General features: G+C 38.2%; 1 protein-coding gene across 3 annotated transcripts in view; it reads right to left on the bottom strand.

Moving 5' to 3' along the window:
* The window catches only part of LRRCC1 (leucine rich repeat and coiled-coil centrosomal protein 1), a 45,011-nt gene that overhangs the window by 22,801 nt on the left and 2,068 nt on the right, over positions 1-20,142 (bottom strand). The window contains exons 2-11 of one of the 3 annotated variants that reach the window (XM_037137041.2): positions 19,806-20,011; positions 19,428-19,493; positions 17,741-17,908; positions 17,189-17,364; positions 16,887-17,096; positions 4,633-4,829; positions 4,229-4,376; positions 2,917-3,065; positions 1,694-1,898; positions 714-853 (exon numbers count right to left, since the gene is read on the bottom strand). In XM_037137041.2, the coding sequence (XP_036992936.2) occupies positions 714-853; positions 1,694-1,898; positions 2,917-3,065; positions 4,229-4,376; positions 4,633-4,829; positions 16,887-17,096; positions 17,189-17,364; positions 17,741-17,908; positions 19,428-19,493; positions 19,806-20,011 (1,665 nt within the window). The remainder of the gene's footprint in view (positions 1-713; positions 854-1,693; positions 1,899-2,916; positions 3,066-4,228; positions 4,377-4,632; positions 4,830-16,886; positions 17,097-17,188; positions 17,365-17,740; positions 17,909-19,427; positions 19,494-19,805; positions 20,012-20,142) is intronic. The other 2 variants (XM_053660864.1, XM_037137042.2) reach the window with 2 other exon arrangements.

Below are 20,142 nucleotides of genomic sequence, written 5' to 3'. Positions count from 1 at the left end.
ACAAGAAGTTTAAAAATATCTGTAAAGGAAGTACAAAATTTTATATTTTTAAATTATTTCCCTCAATCTTTTGTAGCTGTCCTGCCCACACATAGGATGTCAATTTTCCCCAGAGCATCTACATTTAATTTATGCATGAAATCACAGAATTAGCTGAGGGTATTAGAAGATAAGCAGCTGAAAGTGTCCCCATCACTGCGGACTCAGATGGCACAGGAGGTACACTGCAGCCCGTGGACCCAGCTGGCCTGTGCCCTTTTCTGGAAACAAACTTTTATTGGCACACAGCCACACCAGCTGGCTTATATTCTGTCTTCAGTAAAGGCAGTTAGGTGTGCCCTGCAAAGCCTGAAATACTTTATATCCGACCCTTCACAAAAAAAAGTCTGTTAATACCTGTTTCACAGGAGTAAAAAGCATGGAATAATTGAACATGTAGTGACCTGGAGGTCCATTAAAACAGTTTTGTGTTGGGTTTACAGAAATGCAAACACATCTTCCCTATTGTAGCTCACACCTCAGTAATGTCACCTGTGTATCTGTAAGGTGCCACCTGCATTAGAAACCGACTTGGACAAGCACATCCCCTCAGGAGCTCTGCCAATGGCCTTTCTACTGCTCAGTCCCTAGCTGGTGTTTGGGGAGTGGGGAGAAATCAAGTGGCTTCTTTCCTGTACTTGAATGGCAACATTTCCCAGTTCATTTTCATTTACCTGTGCTCTTGTTCTTTCAGTGCAAGAAGCTCATGAAGCTGCTGTACCTGCTCCTTTTCTTGATGAAGGGAAGTTCGCAGTAAGCTTATTTCTTCATCAGCAGCTGCAGCTTTGAGTTCCACCTCTTCAACAAGCCGCATCTGAGGAGAAGACACACAATTACATTCTTCAGATTCTTCCTGCTTCTATTTTAATACCAATCACCCAAAGAAAAGTTCCTTTTAAATAATGGAGCCTAGTGCCCAAATTGATTTTCAAAATGTCATAGGAGAATGATACCGTGGTCACATGAGGTACAGCTTCACAAGCATCAGACACACTCTCCTTTTCACATACAGATCTTACTCAAAATTCTCACCCAAAAAGGTGAAATAACTTCAGAACAAAACAGAAATAGGCTCAAAGATACAGAGAATATACTGACAGCTATCAAAGGAGAGGGGGACTGATAGGTGGGGTTAAAAAGTTGAAGGAATTAAGCAAAAACAAAACAAAACAAAACAAAAGCAAAAAACCTCATGGACAGAAAACAGTATGGTGATTACCAGAGGGAAAGTGGGTAAAGAGGGGATAAGTAGCAAGGGAAGGAGACTTGATTGTGGGTGGTGAAAACAGTACAAAATACAAATGGTATAATATAGAATTATACACCTGCAACCTATATAATTTTATTAACCAATGTCATCCCAATAAATTCAATAAAAACATAAAAGTAATACCTTCAGGTGCCCCAAAGAGACTTTAAATACTGGCTTTTGAAACACAAGCCCAAAAACTTACAATATATCCACCAAGACTTCTGGTTGCCTCGTGAGTACCAGGAGCCTTAATTCAGAAGTAACTCCACAAACTAAACTGCCATACCATTTAATTTTTGCCCATTCTAACATGTCTGAGTCTACCATATAAGCAGAGTTGCTTCAGTACACAGCCAGGACTGGATGTTATCTCAGTGACTAACAGACAGAACAGAAAAATACCTGGGCTGCTTGCTGCTGTCCTTTCTGCCTCTCCATCTTTTCTAAAGTTCTCTCCAGGGTTCTCAAGTGCCTGATGTAATCTTCTTGCTGATCTCTTGCTTTAATTAATTCAATAGTTAGTTTTTTAATTTCGTTTTGAAGTCTGTGAACCATAATTTCAAGTTGCACTTTGGAATTTCTTTCTTTAAAAATAATTTCCTTTAACCTAAAGTAGAAATCACACATGTACATTATACATAAAAAAGGACAAAAACTGTGGTCAACCTCTAAGCTCACAGTAGATAAGCAGATTTGAAGCATGTTTCTAACTCATCAAAATTTTTTAAAAGGCTGAAAAGCAGAAAAATATGTCTCTTTCCCACTCCTGAAACTAATGTTGTGTCAAAAGGAAAAACACAATGAGTTAATGAAACTTTATCTTATGTGAACTTTATTCAATTGCAAAACTTTACTTAACATTTGTTTCAGGCACTGTGCTAGGTGTGGGCTTAAAAGTCAACAGCATGAGCCCTGGCTGGGTGGCTCAGTTAGTTGGAGCATTGTCCTATACACAATGTTGCAGGTCTGGTCCCCGGTCAGGGTAGATACCTGGATTGCAGGTTCAATCCTTAGTCATAGTGCATAAGGAAGGCAGCCAATTGATGTTTCTCTCTCTCTAAAAATCAACCAACATATCCTTGGGTGAGGATTAAAATATAAAAAAAGAGCCAGCAGTATGAATGAGGAACAGCCTGTTCCTTCCAAGAACTCTTGCTGGTTTTACCTGGAAGATTTACTAATCTGTCTGATGCCTCCAGCTAGACGGCTGAAATAAATGTGGCCTGAATTCTTTGTTTATGCAACAAGCTGATGAAGCACTAAATCTTCAAATATAATTAGTTCAATTTGAACTGAAACCACATACACCACAGGTGGCAAACACAAGGGCCAAATCCGGCCCTCTACCTTGTTTTATCTGGCCTGGCACCTTGTTTCTACTCAGCAGTAGCGCCAAGCTCTTTGCCCCTAGTCAAGGAGTAGTTACATTTATATAGTCTTAAAATTACACTTGGCCCTTTGAAGGTAACCGTGAGGCTGATGTGGCCCCTGGTGAAAATGAGTTTGACACCCCTGACATACATTGTTTTAGTCTCACTATAGCTGGTTTAAACAAAGATATTCCAGCTGTGAATTTACTGTTGTTTGGATGATAAGCTAGCTCCAGGTGTAGACTTTCCCCTTACCTATTTGTGGTGAGTAGAGCAAGACTATGGATATCTTTTTTTTCATTTGCATGTTTATGTAGTTCATCAATATAATCCATAAGTTTCTTCTCAGCTTGTTCAGCTTTCCATCTCTTCTCTCTCTCCTGGTCTAGTTGTTCAACAAGTATCTGAAAGAAAATAGTAGTGTTATGTGAACTTGGAAAAGTTACCTAATCTCTCATTGCCCCAATGTTCTCTTTTACAATATGGAAATAACAGCATCTCATTCAGAGGGCTGTGAGAGAATTAAGCAAATTAAGATAAGTGAAGCATACATTAACAGTGCCCATCACTGAATGACCACTCAAGAAGTGTTAGCTGCCATTACGACCATAATGACAATTACTGTTGTTTCTCTCAATATTAAAGCCTCTACACTTGAATATAAAAGGAGGAAATCAACAGCGTGAAAGGTGAGAAACACCTTAAAAAGCAATTATGGTATTGGAAGAAGAGTGCACGTTTCACCCAAAACAAGTACTTCACAAATAAAATTAGGGCAAGTTAATAAAATCACAAAGAAATAAATGTGTACTAAAAATTCTTAACACTTGAAAATGATTAAAGCAAATACTAAAGAATTTTTAAATTCTTAAGTGCCTCTTAATCTGGAATCCATGGGTCCAAAACTGGGTTTTGGAAGAGTCTCTGACTTTACACACATTTTGTGAGTGTGCATAAATGTAGACTTCTCTGAGAAGACCACTAGATTTCCTTAGATATTTAAAAATGTCTGAGGCCCAAAAGTTAGTAACCACTGCTTAAGAAATAGGAATTTGAAAATTTAAACAAGTTTCTTCTTCCATAATTATTTAACACAATTTCAGTGAAATCTGATCTTAAATAAACATGTAATTTCCATTCCTTTATAAATTATAAAAGTAATAATATCACACTAAATATAGAAACCAGGAAGAAAAAAATAAAATAACCACTCCAATAGAAATATATACAATCTTTTGTGCTTATAAAAGCACGAACTATTTTTCTGGAACTAACTTCATTTAAAACTATTCACATTCGCCCTGGGTGGCATGGCTCAGTGGGTTGAGCATTGTCTGCAAAGCCAAAGGTTGCCAGTTCAATTCCTAGGCAGGGCACATGCCTGTATTGAGCACCTGGTCCCTGGTTGGGCATTTACAAGAGGCAACCAATCGATGTTTCTCTCACACATCAATGTTTCTCTCCTTCTCTTTCTCCCTATCTTCCCCTCTCTCTAAAATAAATAAATAAAATCTTTTTAAAAAGAAGATTATTCACATTCATTTTTCCTGAATCTCTTAAATCCTACCCGGTATGTGTTGTCTTCGGAGCTGCTGTTGTCCACTTTAATTAGTTCGGTCTTTTGCTCTTCAGTTTCCTCTAATCTGTTACAGTTTGCTAGAGATGATCTTACATACAACTCTTTAAAGAAAGGCTGTTTCATTTTACGATTACAACTGCAAACATAGACAATAACCCAGATAAATGGGCAGTGTTTGTTTTTTACAACAAAAGGACAATCTATCACAGATAAAGGTATCTTTCTGTATAAATTTATAAGAACATACTGACCAAATCTGAACTAGCAAGGCTGAAACTCATATCACTGGCATTAGAAAAGTAAAATAATATCAACCACAAGATAACTAAGGAAGAAGCCAGAATATTAACTTCCGTGTGCCTTATTTCAATTTCTAAAACTGAAACACGTACCTTATAAACGGGTTGTTGTTTTTATTGTGGTGCTTAATAGTCTGAATTGTTTTGGAATAATATGGGATTTTTGATCTTCTAGGAATTTTTCTATTACATTCTTTTCTGTTTCCATAGTCACTTTCAGAAGTCATATCTGTGTCTCTTTTTGGTCTTAGGTCTTTCTCAGGAACACTGTCTATTAAAGAACTAGAAGTCTAGAATTAAAAAACCAATAAAGTTTGTTAAGAGGTTGATGTGGTATAAAAGACTAAAATTTTATACCCTGGCTGGTGTGGCTCAGTGAATTGAGCACCAGCCTGCAAAGCAAAAGATCACCGGTTCAATTCCCAGTCAGGGTACATGCCTGGGTTGCGGGCCAGGGTCCCCAGTGTGGGGCACATGAGAGGCAAGCACACATTGATGTTTCTCTCCCTCTTTTTCTACCCTTCCCCTCTGCCTAAAAATAAATAAATATAATTCTTTAAAAAAGACTAAAATTTGAAATCTCCTAAAATATGATGACCTTTTATAAGATTAAAGGTTTATAAAGTATGTTTGGAATTAAATACAGGTATTCTGTCTCTTGTATGACAAGTGAGTTCCTCCAAGGTTGACTCTCTCAAGGTAACAATGATAAACTCTGGAAAAAATACAAACAAAACCATGAACAGAAACTATTTGGAGGCCCTGAAAGGTGAACAGTCTTATTCTAAGGAAGAGTTAACAATTTGGAAAATAACAATGAGTTATTTTTGTCTTTCTGGTATTTAGCTTGAGAACATATCACAAAGCGTAGTATCACGCAGGGGTGTCCAAACTGTGGCCTGCAGGCTACATGTGGCCTACGGTGGCTATGTATGCAGCTTAACACAAAATTGTAAATTTACTGAAAACATTTTTTTTTTGCTCATAGTTTTCATTAGTGTTTGTGTACCTAATGTGTAGCCCAGGACAGCTCTTCTTCTTCCAGTGTGGCCCAGAGACACCAAAAGGTTGGATATACCTGGTAAAAGTCTTAAATTCAGGTAGAAAAACCAGGTTTTGGGTTCTGAATAGTCAGAACACAGTACAGAAATTGCAAGAAGCCCCATAAGGGACAAAATTCAGCAGCCCAAGAGACAAAGTAATAGTTTAAATTAAACCAAGTTAAATGCTTGCCACAACAAAAATACTGAACTCTTTGGAAATTCATGATAGTATCAGGTTTCCATAACGTAACATTCACAATATCAGGAATAAAAGCCAATGACACCATAAGAAGAACCAGGAAAGTATGATCTACTCTCCTGAGAAAAGGCAATCAACGAAGACCTAACCTGGGGGAACCCAAATGTCCAAATAAGAGATAATGACTTTAAAACAGTAATCATAGCTCTGCTCAATGATATAAAAATTATGCTTGTCATAAAGAGAGAAGAAAATTCAGCAAAGAAATAGAAATTATTTTTAGAAAGAGAGAATTTCATAGTGAAAAATAAAATGCCTGACGTAAAAATTTACTGGCTGGGCTTCACAGAAAAATGAGTTAACAAAAGTAAGAATATGTGAACTTGAAGACAGTTCAGTGGAAATTACTCAATAGAAAGAATATAAAGGAAAAAAGTTGGTAAGATAGATGCTTAGAGTTTTAGGGATCTGTGGTTCAATATCAGAAGATTAAGTGGGATCGATCTGAATAAGAGGAGGAGAGAGAATGGGACATGAAAATATTTGAAGAAATAATGTCCACATTTTCCTATATGGATAAGGACATAATTTAAAGATTTAAAATGCTCAGAGAAACAAACCTTAGGCAGAATAACATGAAGAAAACTATCCTCAAGCACAATGTGGTCGAACTGCTGAAAACCAGGAGTGAATGTTAAGAAAGTTAAAGGGACAAATAGAAAAGACAAATCCACAATCATAGTTGGACGTTATAACATCTCACATGCAAACAACAGAACTCAAAACCAAGTCAGCGAAGATATGAAACATCTGAAAATACTATCAAGCATCCCATCCTCATGTCACAACTGCAGGATACACATACCGTTCAAATGCACAGATGATAACCCACCAAGATAGGTGTATGCTGGCCAATGGAAGAGGTCAGAGCAAATCAAGAGAGATATTATCCAGAACATGTTCTCTGATAAAAACAGAAGTAGCCCTGGCTGGTGTAGCTCAGTGGATAGAGCTCAGGCCTGCGAATCAAAGGATCTCGGTTCAAGTCCCAGTCAGGGCACATGCCTGGGTTGCAGACTGCTCCCCTGCAGGCCAGTTTCCAGCAGAGGATGCACAAAAGGCAACCATACATGGATGTTTCTCTCCCTCTCTCCTTCCCCTCTATAAATAAATAAATAAAATCTTAAAAAAAAAAAAAACAGAAGTAAATAAGGCACTTCAAAATAATTCTTGGATAAAGAAAGTATAAAAGCAATCAGACAATATTTCTAGCTAAAAAATTAAAAAATAATCTGTCAAAAGTGGTTTAAGCAGTGCTTTAAAAAATATTCATCATTTTAAATGATTTAGAAAACATGTCCAAAATCAATAACCTAAGCCCTTACATTATTTTTTAATATATTTTATTGATTATGCCATTACAGTTGTCCCATTTCCCTTTCATTCCCTTCCACCCTGCACACGCCCCCCACCATTTCCCCCTTTAGTTTATGTCCATGAGTCACAAGTTCTTTAGCTTCTATATTTCCCATACTATTCTTCCCCTCCCCCTATTTTCTACCTACCATCTATGCTAATTATTCTCTGTACCTTCTTCCCCCTTCTCATCCTCCCACTTCCCTGTTGCTAACCCTCCATGTAATCTCCATTTCTATGGTTTCGCTCCTGTCCTCTTAGTTTGCTTTTGTTTTAGGTGTGGTTGTTAATAACCTTGAGCTTGCTGTCCTTTCACTGTTCATATTTTTTATTTTCTTTTTCTTAGATAAGTCCCTTTAACATTTCATATAATAAGGGCTTGGTGATGATGAACTGTTTGAACTTGAACTTATCTGAGAAACCCTTTATCTGCCCTTCCATTCTAAATGAAAGCTTAGCTGGATAGAGTAATCTTGGTTGTAGGTCTTTGGATTTCATCACTTGGAATACTTCTTTCTAGCCGCTTTTTGCCTGTCAGGTCTCTTTTGAGAAATCCACTGACAGTCTGATGGGAACTCCTTAGTAGGTGACTGTCCCCTTATCTCTTACTGCTTCTAGGATTCTCTCCTTCATTTTAATCTTGGCTAATGTAATGATGATGTGCCTTGGTGTGTTCCTTCTTGGGTCCAACTTCTTGGGGACTCTCTGAGCTTCCTGGACTTCCCGGAAGTCTATTTCCTTTGCCAGATTGGGGAAGTTCTCCTTTATTATTTGTTCAAATAACTTTTCCACTTGTTGCTGTTCTTCTTCCCCTTCTGCTACCCCTATAATTCGGATGTTGGAACATTTAAAGATGTCCTGAAGGTTCCTAAGACTCTCCTCATTTTTTTTGAATTCTTCCTTTTTCATTCTTTTCTGTTTGGTCATTTTTTTCTTCCTTCTGGTCCACTCCATTGATTTGAGTACAGTTTCCTTTCCATCACTATTGGTTCCCTGTGCATTTTCCTTCATTTCACTTAGTTTAGCCATCACTTGTTCATCTAATTTGCAACTAAAATCAACCAGTTCTGTGAGCATCCTGACTACCAGTGTTTTGAACTGTGCATCTGATAGGTTGGCTATCTTTTTGTTGCTTAGAAGTACTGGCTCTGGGGCTTTGAGCTGTTCTTCTGCTTCAGCCATAATGTTTTGGTCTGTTTGCACTTGTTATGTATGAGGGAAGGGGCTTAGGTGTTCACCAGGGTGGAGCAACCCAGTAGCTGGGTTATGACACTGTATGTGGGGGCAGGGTCAGAGAGGGGCAATGGCTTTTGTTCTGTGCTCTCTTGGATTTTGGTCCCCTCTGCTGCTCCCTTTGGGCCCTTCTGGTGCTGGTTCCTGGGTGGGTAGGCTTGTGTACATTCTAGGACCCTGTAGGTCTCCCCAAGGAACTTTCCTGGGAGGCCGGGAGCCTCTCCTGGCTCCTCAACCCCCAAAGTTTTTCCAGTTGATGCTTTTAGGCTTTATTTCCTTTTTCTGGGGCCCTGGGTTGCATGGTCTGTCTCACTGACTGTTTTTTTTTTTTTTTAATAAAATGAGTTTTAGTTTCATCTCTTTCCACTGGCCTATATATATTTTTAATTTTATTTATTTATCTTTAGAAGGGAAGGGAAGGAGAGAGGTAGAGAAATATCAATGTATGGTTGCTTCTCATGTGTCCCCTGCTGGTAACTGGCCCCTGCTAGGAACTGGCCTGCATCCCAGGCATGTGCTCTGACTGGGATTCCACTCATGATCTTTTGGTTCGCAGGCCTGCGCCCAATCCACTGAGCTACACCAACCAGGGTCACTGACAGTTTTTGAACCTGCCTGGTTTATCTGCACGCGAATGTGTGACCATGGTCAGCCTGCCCGCCTTGCACCCTCACTGGGTCTGCCTGTTGCCACCCCACACCTGGGATCTGCCAACTGCCGCCTGTGCACCTGGGTTGGTCTGGCCACTTTTTCCCCGCACGACTCCTCTCCACCAGCCGCTGACTCCACCCCTCTGACCGGTCTGGATGAATGGTTTGTTGTTATCAGACTTCCATACAGTTTAATTTTCTGTCAGTTTTGTTGTCTTTAAACTTGGTTGTGCGAGGAGGCAGTGTTTCCACCTATGCCTCCATCTTGGCCGGAAGTCCAGCACTTACATTATGAAGATAGAAAATGGAATTTAATTTGGCTTCAAGCCAAGATTGAAGGGTAAGTAGATACTCTTTGCCTTCTCACACAACCAAAAGAAGGACAACAACAAATTTAAAAACGAAAAATAACCAAGCAGAATTGCCAGAAAATCGAACTGTATGGAAGTCCAACAACCCAGAAGTTGAAGAAACATTCATTCAGACTGCGAGGAGGGGTAGAGATGCGCAGCCAGGATGGAGAAGATGCATGGCAAGGCAGCAGCTGTACATCTAGCATTTGCATGTGGATAAACAGGAGGAACAGTAGGAAGACAGACTGCTCAACCCTGGATTCCAGTGCCAGAAAAGAAAGCCTCAAAACCTCTGACCATAAAAATCCACGGGAATTGTGACAGTAGGAGAAACCCCTAGCCTCACAGGAAAGTACCTTGGAGAGACCCACAGGGTCCTAGATTGTACCAAACTTACCCACCAGGAAATGAGCATCAGAAAGACCCAATTTGCTTGTGGGTAGCAGAGGAAGTGAATGAAAGCCAGCTGAGAGCCAAGCAGTAGGCATTGTTCTCTCTACGGCCCCTCCCCCCACATATGGCACTAAAAGGAAGCCAAGTGGGTTGCCTTGCCCTGGTGAATACCTAAGGTTCTATCCCTTACAATGTAACAGGAGTGCCAAGAAAAAAAATATGGCCTAAATGAAGAACAGAGCAAAAATTCGAAAAATAGAACTAAGCGATGAACAGATAGCCAACCTCTCAGATGCAGAGTTCAGAACGTTGGTAATCAGGATGCTCACAGAAATGGTTGAGTAGGGTTGCAAAATATAAGAAGAAGTGAAAGCTATGAAGAGTGAAATAAAGAAAAATATACAGGGAACCAACAGTGATGGGAAGGAAACCAGGACTCAACAATTTGGAGCAGAAGGAAGAACTAAACATTCAACGAGAACAGAGTGAAGAAACAAGAATTCAAAAACATGATGAGAGCCTTAGGAACCTCTGGGACACCCTTAAATGTTCCAACATCCAAATCATAGGGGTGCCAGAAGGAGAAGAGCAAGAGCAAGAAATTGAAAACTGATTTTAAAACATAATGAAAAAGAACTTCCCTAATCTGGCAAAGGAAATAGACTTCCAGGATATCCGGAGAGCTCAGAAAGTCCCAAGGAAGTTGGACCCAAGAAGGAACACACCAAGGCACATCATAATTACATTAGCCAAGATTAAAGATAAGGAGGGGACCTTAAAAGCAGCAAGAGGAAAGGAGACAGTTACCTACAAAGGAGTTCCCATAAGACTGTCAGCTGATTTCTCAAAAGAAACCTTGCAGGCAAGAAGGGGCTGGAAACAAGTATTCAAAGTCATGAAAGGCAAGGACCTACATCGGAGATTATTCTACCCAGCAAAGCTATCATTTAGAATGGAAAGGCAGATAAAGTGCTTCCCAGGTAAGGTCAAGTTAAAGGATTTCATCATCACTAAGCCTTTATTATATAAAATGTTAAAGGGATTTATTTAAGAAAAAGACAATCAAAAATATGAACAGTAAATGAGAACAAACTCACAACTATCAATAACTGAACCTAAAAAAAACAAAAACAAACTAAGCAAACAACTAGAGTAAGAACAGAACCACAGAAATAGAGAACACATGGAGGATTATCATCAGGGAGGCGGAGGGGGGAGAATGGGGGAAAAGGTACAGGGAATAAGAAGCATTAATGGTAGGTTCAAAATAGAGGGAGGTTAAGAATAGTGTAGGAAGTGCAGAAACCAAAGAACTTATATATCTGATTCACAGACATGAACTGAGGAGAGGAATGCTGGTAGGAATGGGTATGCAGGGCACAGGGAAATAAAAGTGTGAAAAAAAAGGGACAACTGTAATAGCATAATTAATAACATATACTTAATAAAAATAAAAAATTGTATTTGAACAAAATAAAAAAGAAGCTAGAAAATGAGTAAATTAAAAGTAGAATAATAAAACGTAGAAATCGACAGTGTAGTAAAAGTACATATAATAAACAAAGCTGATCTCTGTAGAAATCAGTAACACTCCCAGCTAAATTGACTAAGAAAAAAAAAGAGTTGTCTTAGAGTTAATAAAGAAATTGAATTCATTATTAAGAAACTCCCAGCCCTAGATGATTTCGCTGGTCAGTTCTAGAACATTTAAGGAAGAAATAATTCCAATCTTACAAAACTCTTAGGAAACAGAAGGAGGGAATTGTTCTCAACTCATTTATGTAGGCACCATTAACCCATAACATTAAAACTAAAGACCCTACAGTAAAAGCATAAATCAATGACCCTCATGAGCAAAGACATAAAAACCCTTATAATACACCAACAAATTGATTTCAGGAATATATAAAAAGTGTAATATATCATAATTAAATGAGGTTTATGCCAAAAATGCAACATTTAACATTAGAAAATCAATGTAATTCACTCTATTATATGAATATAGAGGAAAACCATATGATCACTTCAATAGACGCAAAAACATTGCAAGAAAAAAATCAACATTATCAAAAAATTCAGCACATTGAGAAAAGAAGTGAACTTCATTTGATGAAGAACATTTATGCACAACGTGCAACTAACAGCAGCACACCGAAAGGTGATATAGACAGAGCATGCTCTGAAACCAGGAAAAGTGCCCACCTCACCATTTTTCTTCACACTACACTGGAGACCCTAGCTGTTGCAATAAAGCAAAAAGGAACAGCATGAAGATCAGAAAAGAATAATAGTCTCTACATGATTGTTTATGTAGAAAATCATAAGAAATATATAAAACAAGGACCAGAACTAATAAGTTTAGAAAGGTCACAGGATACAAATTAAGTATACAAGAATCAACTACATTTTTACACACAAGCAGCCATCAATTGGGACACAAAACTACAAAAATTGTTCAGTTATAATCATGTTATAAAACAAAATTCTTAGGAACAAATTTAATAAAAGATATGTAAAACCTGAATGTTGGAAACTACTGCTGAAAACAATAAAAGAATCGAAACAATAGAGATATGTTCAGATTTAAGACTCAGTATTAAGACACCAACTTTCAAGAAACAGACAAGCTGATTCTAAAGCTTAAAGAAATGCAAAGAATCTAGAATACCCAAAGTAATTTTGAAAAAAAAAAGAGGACTTCCGCCAAGATGGAGGCATAGGTGGATGTGCCGTGCCCTCTCACACAACCAAGTTTAGAGACAATTAAATATTAGCAACAGAAAACACAGCCAGAACACGGAAAATTGAACTTTTTGTAAGTCCGTTAACAACAAATTCTTCAGCCTGACTGGTAAGGGGCGAAACCAGCAGCTGGTGAAGCGGGGTTGCACAGGAGGTCTCGGTCAGACGGACTCAGGCGCGGAATCCAGAGGCGCGGAATCCAGGCGCAGGGTAGGACCTAGTGAGCGACCAGGCGAGCGACAGCAGGGGGGGGGGGAGAGACAGCCGGGGAGCGGTGCTATGTGTTGACTGTGGTCGCACATTTGTGCGCAGCGGACAGGCGAGGGAGTGGGCGGTTGGACCGGCCCGGTGGGTCCCCACTGCAAGCGGCAGCAGAGGGCGCTGCCATTTCCCTGCTCTGACCCCACCTCCACATGCAGCATCATAACTCAGCAACTCTGAGTGGCCCGGCCCAGGTGAACCACCTAAGATGCTGATCCTCACCCAGCTGTGAGAAACAGCAGAGGGGGTGGCCATTTCCCCGCTCTGACCACGCCCCCACATACAGCGTCACAACCCAGCGACCTGGGAGTCCAAGGCACCGCTTCTCACACTTAAAGGGCCAGAACAGACCAAAAATGTTGCAAGAAGATCTCAAAGCCCCAGAGCCCATAGATCTGAGCGATGAAGAAATAGCAAAACTCTCAGACGCACAATTTAAAATACTGGTCATCAGGATCCTCACAGAACTGGTTGATTATAGCCACAAATTAGACAAATATATGAAGGCGAAACTAATTGAAATGAATGGAATTGCACGGGAAACCAACAGCGATGAAAAGGAAACTGGGACTCAAATCAATGGAGTGGACCAGAAGAAAGCAAATAATGGCCAAACAGAAAAAAGTGAAGAAGCAAGAATTCAAAAAAATGAGGAGAGGCTTAGGAACCTCCAGGACATCTTTAAACGCTCCAACATCCGAATTATAGGGGTACCAGAAGGGGGAAAGGCACAGCCACCAGTGGAAAACTTATTTGAACAAATAATAAGGGAGAATTTCCCCAATCTGGCAAAGGAAATAGACTTCCAGGAAATCCAGGAAGCTCAGAGAGTACCAAAGAAGTTGGACCCAAGAAGGAGCACACCAAGGCACATCATCATTACATTAGCCAAAATTAAAATGAAGGAGAGAATCCTAGAAGCAGTAAGAGATAAGGGGACAGTCACCTACAAAGGAGTCCCCATCAGACTGTCAGCAGATTTCTCAAAAGAGACCTTACAGGCAAGAAGGGGCTGGAAAGAGGTATTCCAAGTGATGAAATCCAAAGACCTACAACCAAGATTGCTCTATCCAGCAAAACTTTCATTTAGAATGGAAGGACAGATAAGGTGCTTCTCAGATAAGATCAAATTCAAGGAGTTCATCATCACCAAGCCCTTATTATATGAAATGTTAAAGGGACTTATCGAAGAAAAAGAAGTTAAAGAAACATGAACAGTGAAAGGACAACAAACTCACAGTTAGTAACAACCACACCTAAAACAAAAGCAAACTAAAAGGACAGCTAGATCAGGAGTGGAAACATAGAAATGAAGATCTAAGGAGGGTTAGCAACAGGGGAGTGGGAGGAGGAGAAGGTACAGAAAATAAGTAGCATAGACAGTAGATAGAAAATAGAAGGGGGGCAAGAATAGCATGGGAAATATAGAATCTAAAGAACTTGAGACACATGGTCATAAACTAAAGGGGGGGTAATGGTGGGGATGGGGGGTAGGGTGGAGGGGAATGAAGGGGGGAATAGAACAACTGTAACAGCATAATCAATAAAAAAATTTAAAAATATATTTAAAAAAATTTTGGAAGACTTACATTAACAGACTTTCAAAAGTACTGTGAAGAAACAAAAATCAAGACACTATGGTTCTAAAGAAAAAAAATAAAACAAAATAAAATAAGATGTGCTATCCAACCAAAAAAAAAAGACAGTATGGTTCTGGCATAGGATCAAAAAATGGATCAAAGAAACAGAAAAAAAGATCAGATACAGATTCTGTAGTTTGTGAGGTCATGTGACTTTTTTCAACAGGCACCAAAATAACCCAGGGGAAAAAAGCCTTTCCAGCAAGTGGTGCCGGGAGAACTGAGCATTCATATGGAGTATGGATATCCAATATCAACCCTGCCTCACCAGACACAGATGTTAGTGCAAAAGTAAAACCATAGCTTTTTAGAGAATAACACAGGGAAGTATCTTTGTGAGCTGGGGATACCTAACAGTTTTAAAATTCACAGAAAGCAATAATCTAAAAAAAAAAAAGATAAACTGGGCTTCAATAAAATAAATGAATATGGAATCCACAATCTGAGAGAAAATATTCACAAATATTTGACAAATATCTGACATTAGAATGCAGAAAATACAATGAATTCTTTCAACCCAGTAAGAGACTAACAACTCAATAAAAATATGAGCAAGAAGTTTGAAAAGACACTTCACAAAAGATTTACGAATATTCAGTAAACACATAAAAAGTGCTCAACACTGACAATCATTAGTGATATTCAAATTAAAGTCACAATGAATACCCGAACAAAGCCAAAAGAATGGCTAAAATAAGATCAGTGCTTACACTCACACTGGTGAGGATGTGGGAAACTGGACAGTTGCTTCTGCACTGTTGGTGGAATTGAAATGTACTGACAATTCACGTAATCTCTGGCAGTTTCCTATGTTTCTTACGTAACTGTATACAGACCTAGCCTAGAATCCAGAAATTCAACTTCTAGCTATTTACTGAAGAAAAATGAAGACATAAGTTCACAAAAAGACTTGTACAGTAATGATCATAAACCTAGAAATAACTCATTGGAACCTCAAGAAGTTAATGAAAAATAAATGCTGGTATATTCATTCAGTAGAACTCTACACAGCAACAAAACCAAACTAGGGATAGACATAATCCATGCATTGGTTTCCAGGTCATAGAGTAGGTATCAGAAAATATGGGATTGAAGCTCAATTCCATCTTACTAACAAATAACTCTTAGATAAATTTCTGGGTTTTTTTCCATGTAACAAGAACACTGACATATATATCCTACCTACTTGACTGGGTTGTAGTAAGAATGATATGATAGTGTAAGAAAAGCTACAAAGTTTACTTCAAATTTAACTTAAGCTAAAATATTAGTTTTAACATTGGTTGAAGAATTGGCCATTAGACAAGATGGAGAGGAAACCTGAGGATATGAAGGTGTTGAAAGTTTAGCAATATGTCATCAGCGATATCAAAGAACATTAGGCCAGCACTGTGCCCCAACTCTATCACTGTCTCCACCTGTGGCCCTGATGAAATAAACTTCTGGGCTCTCTGGCATGAAGAATCCCTGGAGCCTCAGTCACTCACTCACTCATCTAGGGCAGACTTTGTTTATTTAGCATTGTTAGTGTCATAGCTACAAAAATAGTTCAGGATGATTAAAAACCCACTGAACTTGTAAACATCCCATAATTATTCTGTTTCCCATCCCCACCCCATCTTCAGAGAAAAAAGCATTAAATATTAAAATTATAAATTTTGAGGCAAAACTGACATTAGACTAACAGCCTAGCCTCTCTGGCCTATCCACAACCTATCTACCCTACATCTAGGTAGGGGATAAAGTAATAGTCTGGTGCGTGCTGGGAGGTGTGGTGGTCAAGAGAACACCTGCCTGTAGGTCAGAACAAGATTGTTGGAGCAAGGGTTGCAGACGCAAACAGCAGTAAGTTCCAGGAAGTAAGTTCATTCACAGGTTCAAAGATTCTAAAAATCAGTGTAAAGGATAAAAAAGAATGAGCATCTTAGGGAAGTAGAGATTAATTTGGAGAAGGTCTACTGGAAATAGAAGTTGAAGCAGAAAGTATATAAATGAACTTGAATTCAGCTGTGAGTCCCACAAGTGGTTCTGACCATCAAACAACTAAGAGAGAGGAGAGTTCAAAAGTGATTCACAATTCCCCATGTTAACATGCACAAATCCAGAGAGTTCCATTTCCTTTAGTTTGAAATAATATAGGTAGGTTACTGGAAATAATGTGAAGCACAACAGAAATTACATAATGAAGGTTTGAAGGAGGATGACAAGGAAAACGAGGGAAGAAAGGGTATCACCTTTTCCTACCACTAGTACTATAACAATTCTGTTCCTAGAAAAGACAAAAATAAGCAAACACATGGATGCAAAAAAGACATTGCTTCTAATTGGTCCACTTGTACCCATTTTTTGTTTTAAATTTTCTGAATTACTATTTATTCAACAAACACACTGCTTAGAAAAATAGAAAAAATAGTTACTTCATTAAGAAGCTGTAAAAACTGATCATCTAATTTCTGAAGTGTCATCTCATTCTGAAAATCGCCTTCATGATTAACCTTCTCTGGCTCAGAAGACGGACAGACAGACATAAAGGACGGCAAACCAGTGTCAGTCGGTATACTGGCAAACTGATCCAGGGGAGCCACTTCATCGATGGGGGCTGTCTCCACTGGCATGATGTCAATGATCTAGGACAGATACAACCCAAATCCTTAACATTTGTGTTTATGAGTTAAAAGCTGAAGTTACCTCCATATTAGGAAAAAAACCAATACTATACCTCGTCTTCACTTATATTTAGGGGAGAATCAGCTGAAACTAAATTATCCAAAAGACCTTCAAAACACTGTAGACTCGATGAATTTATTTGTGACATATTTACTGGTTCACCAAATATGTTCTTGCAATCCAGAATTCGAAGCTGTGGCAAGGTCTGGAGCATAACTGCTCTGTACCCTTAGAAACAAATCATTCAAAATGAAAAGTCAGACATTAAAAAACATTAATTACTTTTAGAATCAACTAGATTCATCAGCTACCAGATACATCACCTACAGCTGCAATATTATACTATAAAATATATCATGATATAATTTAATTTTGAGGCACTTGGTTATCAAATATAGCTGTCTAAATATAATTACTAACCTGTTCACACTATTTTTCTTTTAACAGCAATTTAGTTTGTCTAAATGAAACAATTTATTTGCAAGTATATTTTTCCAAATACGTAATAAAAAGTTACAAAGCTTAAGACAAATAAAAGCAGGTTAAAACACCAGTTGCTTTGAACACCATTAACAAAAATTTGAACATTGTTAGTTGTTCCCACCTGGTACACGGCAGACAGGATTATCCTCGCTATCCTTCTCCAGAACAAGATTCGTCAGGAAGTGCAAGCCCACCACACACTGAAGTAAGTGGTGAATGCTGTCTATGCAGTTACTGTGCAGGTCAATGTATCTAAGTTTATGTTTGATTCCATGAAGAGGTATCAAACCTGCAAGCCAAAAAAAAACCCCTGCTGATGCCACAGCAGCAACTGCCCAACAGCTCACTAAACATTTTTATGTGGGTTCTATTTCAAGAGGCAAAGCAGCAGCATGAGTGATGACTTGCTGTGAAAGCTGCATCTCATCAGGAGGGTTCAGATGAGTCAACTGTTGTTTTTAAAGAACAGAGGTTCCTGGAGTCTGGTTCTCCTCAAACAAAACAAATGGGCCTCTCTAAGCCACACAGATAGAACAGCATAAACAATGGCTCCAGGATCGTTTTTCATAAGCAGGCACTGAGTATACTTCAATTTTTGGTTTGGGTATAAAATACAAACAGCAATCCTTTGATTTAATTCCCTGGTAATATCTGTAGCCCCTGCTTACCCAGGGTATGGTGATGCTAAGAAATCCATCTCTGGGCAGCCTCTGACTTGGCTCAGCTGTGGTGCACCAGAGCCTTGCAACCAGCCTGCGTACCCCCTGAAGCATTGGCTATTTCTCTATTTTGCTTGCTAGTCCATTTTGTTCATTATATTCCACATATGAGTGAAATCATATGGTACTTATCTTCCTCTGACTAGCTTATTTCACTTAGCATAATGTTCTCCAGGTACATCCATGCTATCACAAAGGGGAAGATTTCCTTCTTTTTTTTATGGCTGTGAAGTATTCCATTGTACTACAGCTTTTTAATCCACTCCTCCACTGATGGCACTTGGGGTGTTGCCAAATCTTGGCTGTTGTAAGTAATGCTGCTATGAACATAGGGGTGCAACTGGTTGTTTCTTTCCTGCCTCAGAACTTGCTACCAAGTTTTTTTTTGTATAGTAAACACTTAATGTTGGGTAGTATTTTTCTAGTAGGGAGAAACAAACAAATGAATAAGGTCATTTCAAATACTGATAAAGATTACAAGATAATTAGAGGAACTGCCAGGTCTAACTGGTTATTTCAAGAATAATTATGAATGCTAAAGTCAAAAAGAAAAATATATATATTTGGTCCTCAATTGACTAGAGCCTTTGGGATGCTATACACATATATTGTCCAATATGATAGAACAACCATTGGTGGCTTTGTAATCTTAAATAAATATTTTATTAAAATAAAATAAAATAACAAATTCAGTTCCTCAGTGCACTAGGCACATTTCAAGTGCTCAAAAGCCACATCTGGCTATTGGGTGTTACCCCAGATGGCAGAGGTATAGAATATTTTCATCACTGTAAAAAGTTCTGTTGGAATTCTTCCTCTCTATATAATAGTATATCCATTAATTATCTAAGACTAAAATATTATTTCCCCCAAATGAGGTCCTTCCTAACCAAGTATTTGCTGTTATGAATCACTCTAGTTTTTGTTCCAATTTTTCATTCGGCTGTAGCTATGGCACCAACACATTCTCTAGATGAGGTTTTTGGTCAGAAATTGGATTATTCAGATTTTCAACATGCTGAGCTCAATCTAATTCACCACATGTGGCAAATATTCACCATTATAGAAAAATTAAGTACATCTACTTACCACTAAGATCATTTATGTGGTTATAGGATAAATTCAGTCTAGTCAGATTAATTAGTGCTTCAAGACCTAAAATAAAATAAAATAAAATAAAGCTTTTATAGGTTTCAAATAATTAATTAAAGCTACATAATACTATAATTCTAGTTTGCACTCTTTTGAAGAGTATCTACAGTCTCAAATTAAATAATAGTGAAATCCATTTTATTGGTATTTTACAAAATACTCTAAAAAGACTGATAACTTTGCTAGAAGTAAAAATTTTATATAATAAATTTGAGCCAGTTTTCAAAAGTGTAATGCTCATCCCATTCTTTTGGGAAGGAAAAGAAATGGACTTAAATGATCTTCCTTATTCAAAAGATTACATTAAAATCAAACCTTCTATTCTTGTGATCAAATTGCAGGACAAATTTAAAGTGCGTAGTTTTGTCAGTGTGCTTAGCCCTTCGATTTGACTTATTTGATTAGATGACAGATCTAAGTGTTGCAAATTCCAAACATGATCGATGGCTTCAATCTTCGAGATGTTGTTGCAATGCAGATTGATGGCATGGAGGGTTGAATCTAAGGATAACTCTGATATGCTATAAAACAAAATATGTATTATCAAAAATAGGTAAAAATGGATTTTGAAATCATGACCAAAAAATTAAAATTAACCCAGCAGCATGTAGATAAGTGTGACCTCTACTCATTCTATAATGAAATTCTACGT

This window comes from Artibeus jamaicensis, unplaced genomic scaffold (genome assembly GCF_021234435.1).
Source record: "Artibeus jamaicensis isolate MK-2021 breed Jamaican fruit bat unplaced genomic scaffold, CSHL_Jam_final scaffold_916, whole genome shotgun sequence".
Lineage (NCBI taxonomy): Eukaryota > Metazoa > Chordata > Mammalia > Chiroptera > Phyllostomidae > Artibeus > Artibeus jamaicensis.
This window is presented reverse-complemented; position numbering and strand designations above follow the sequence as displayed.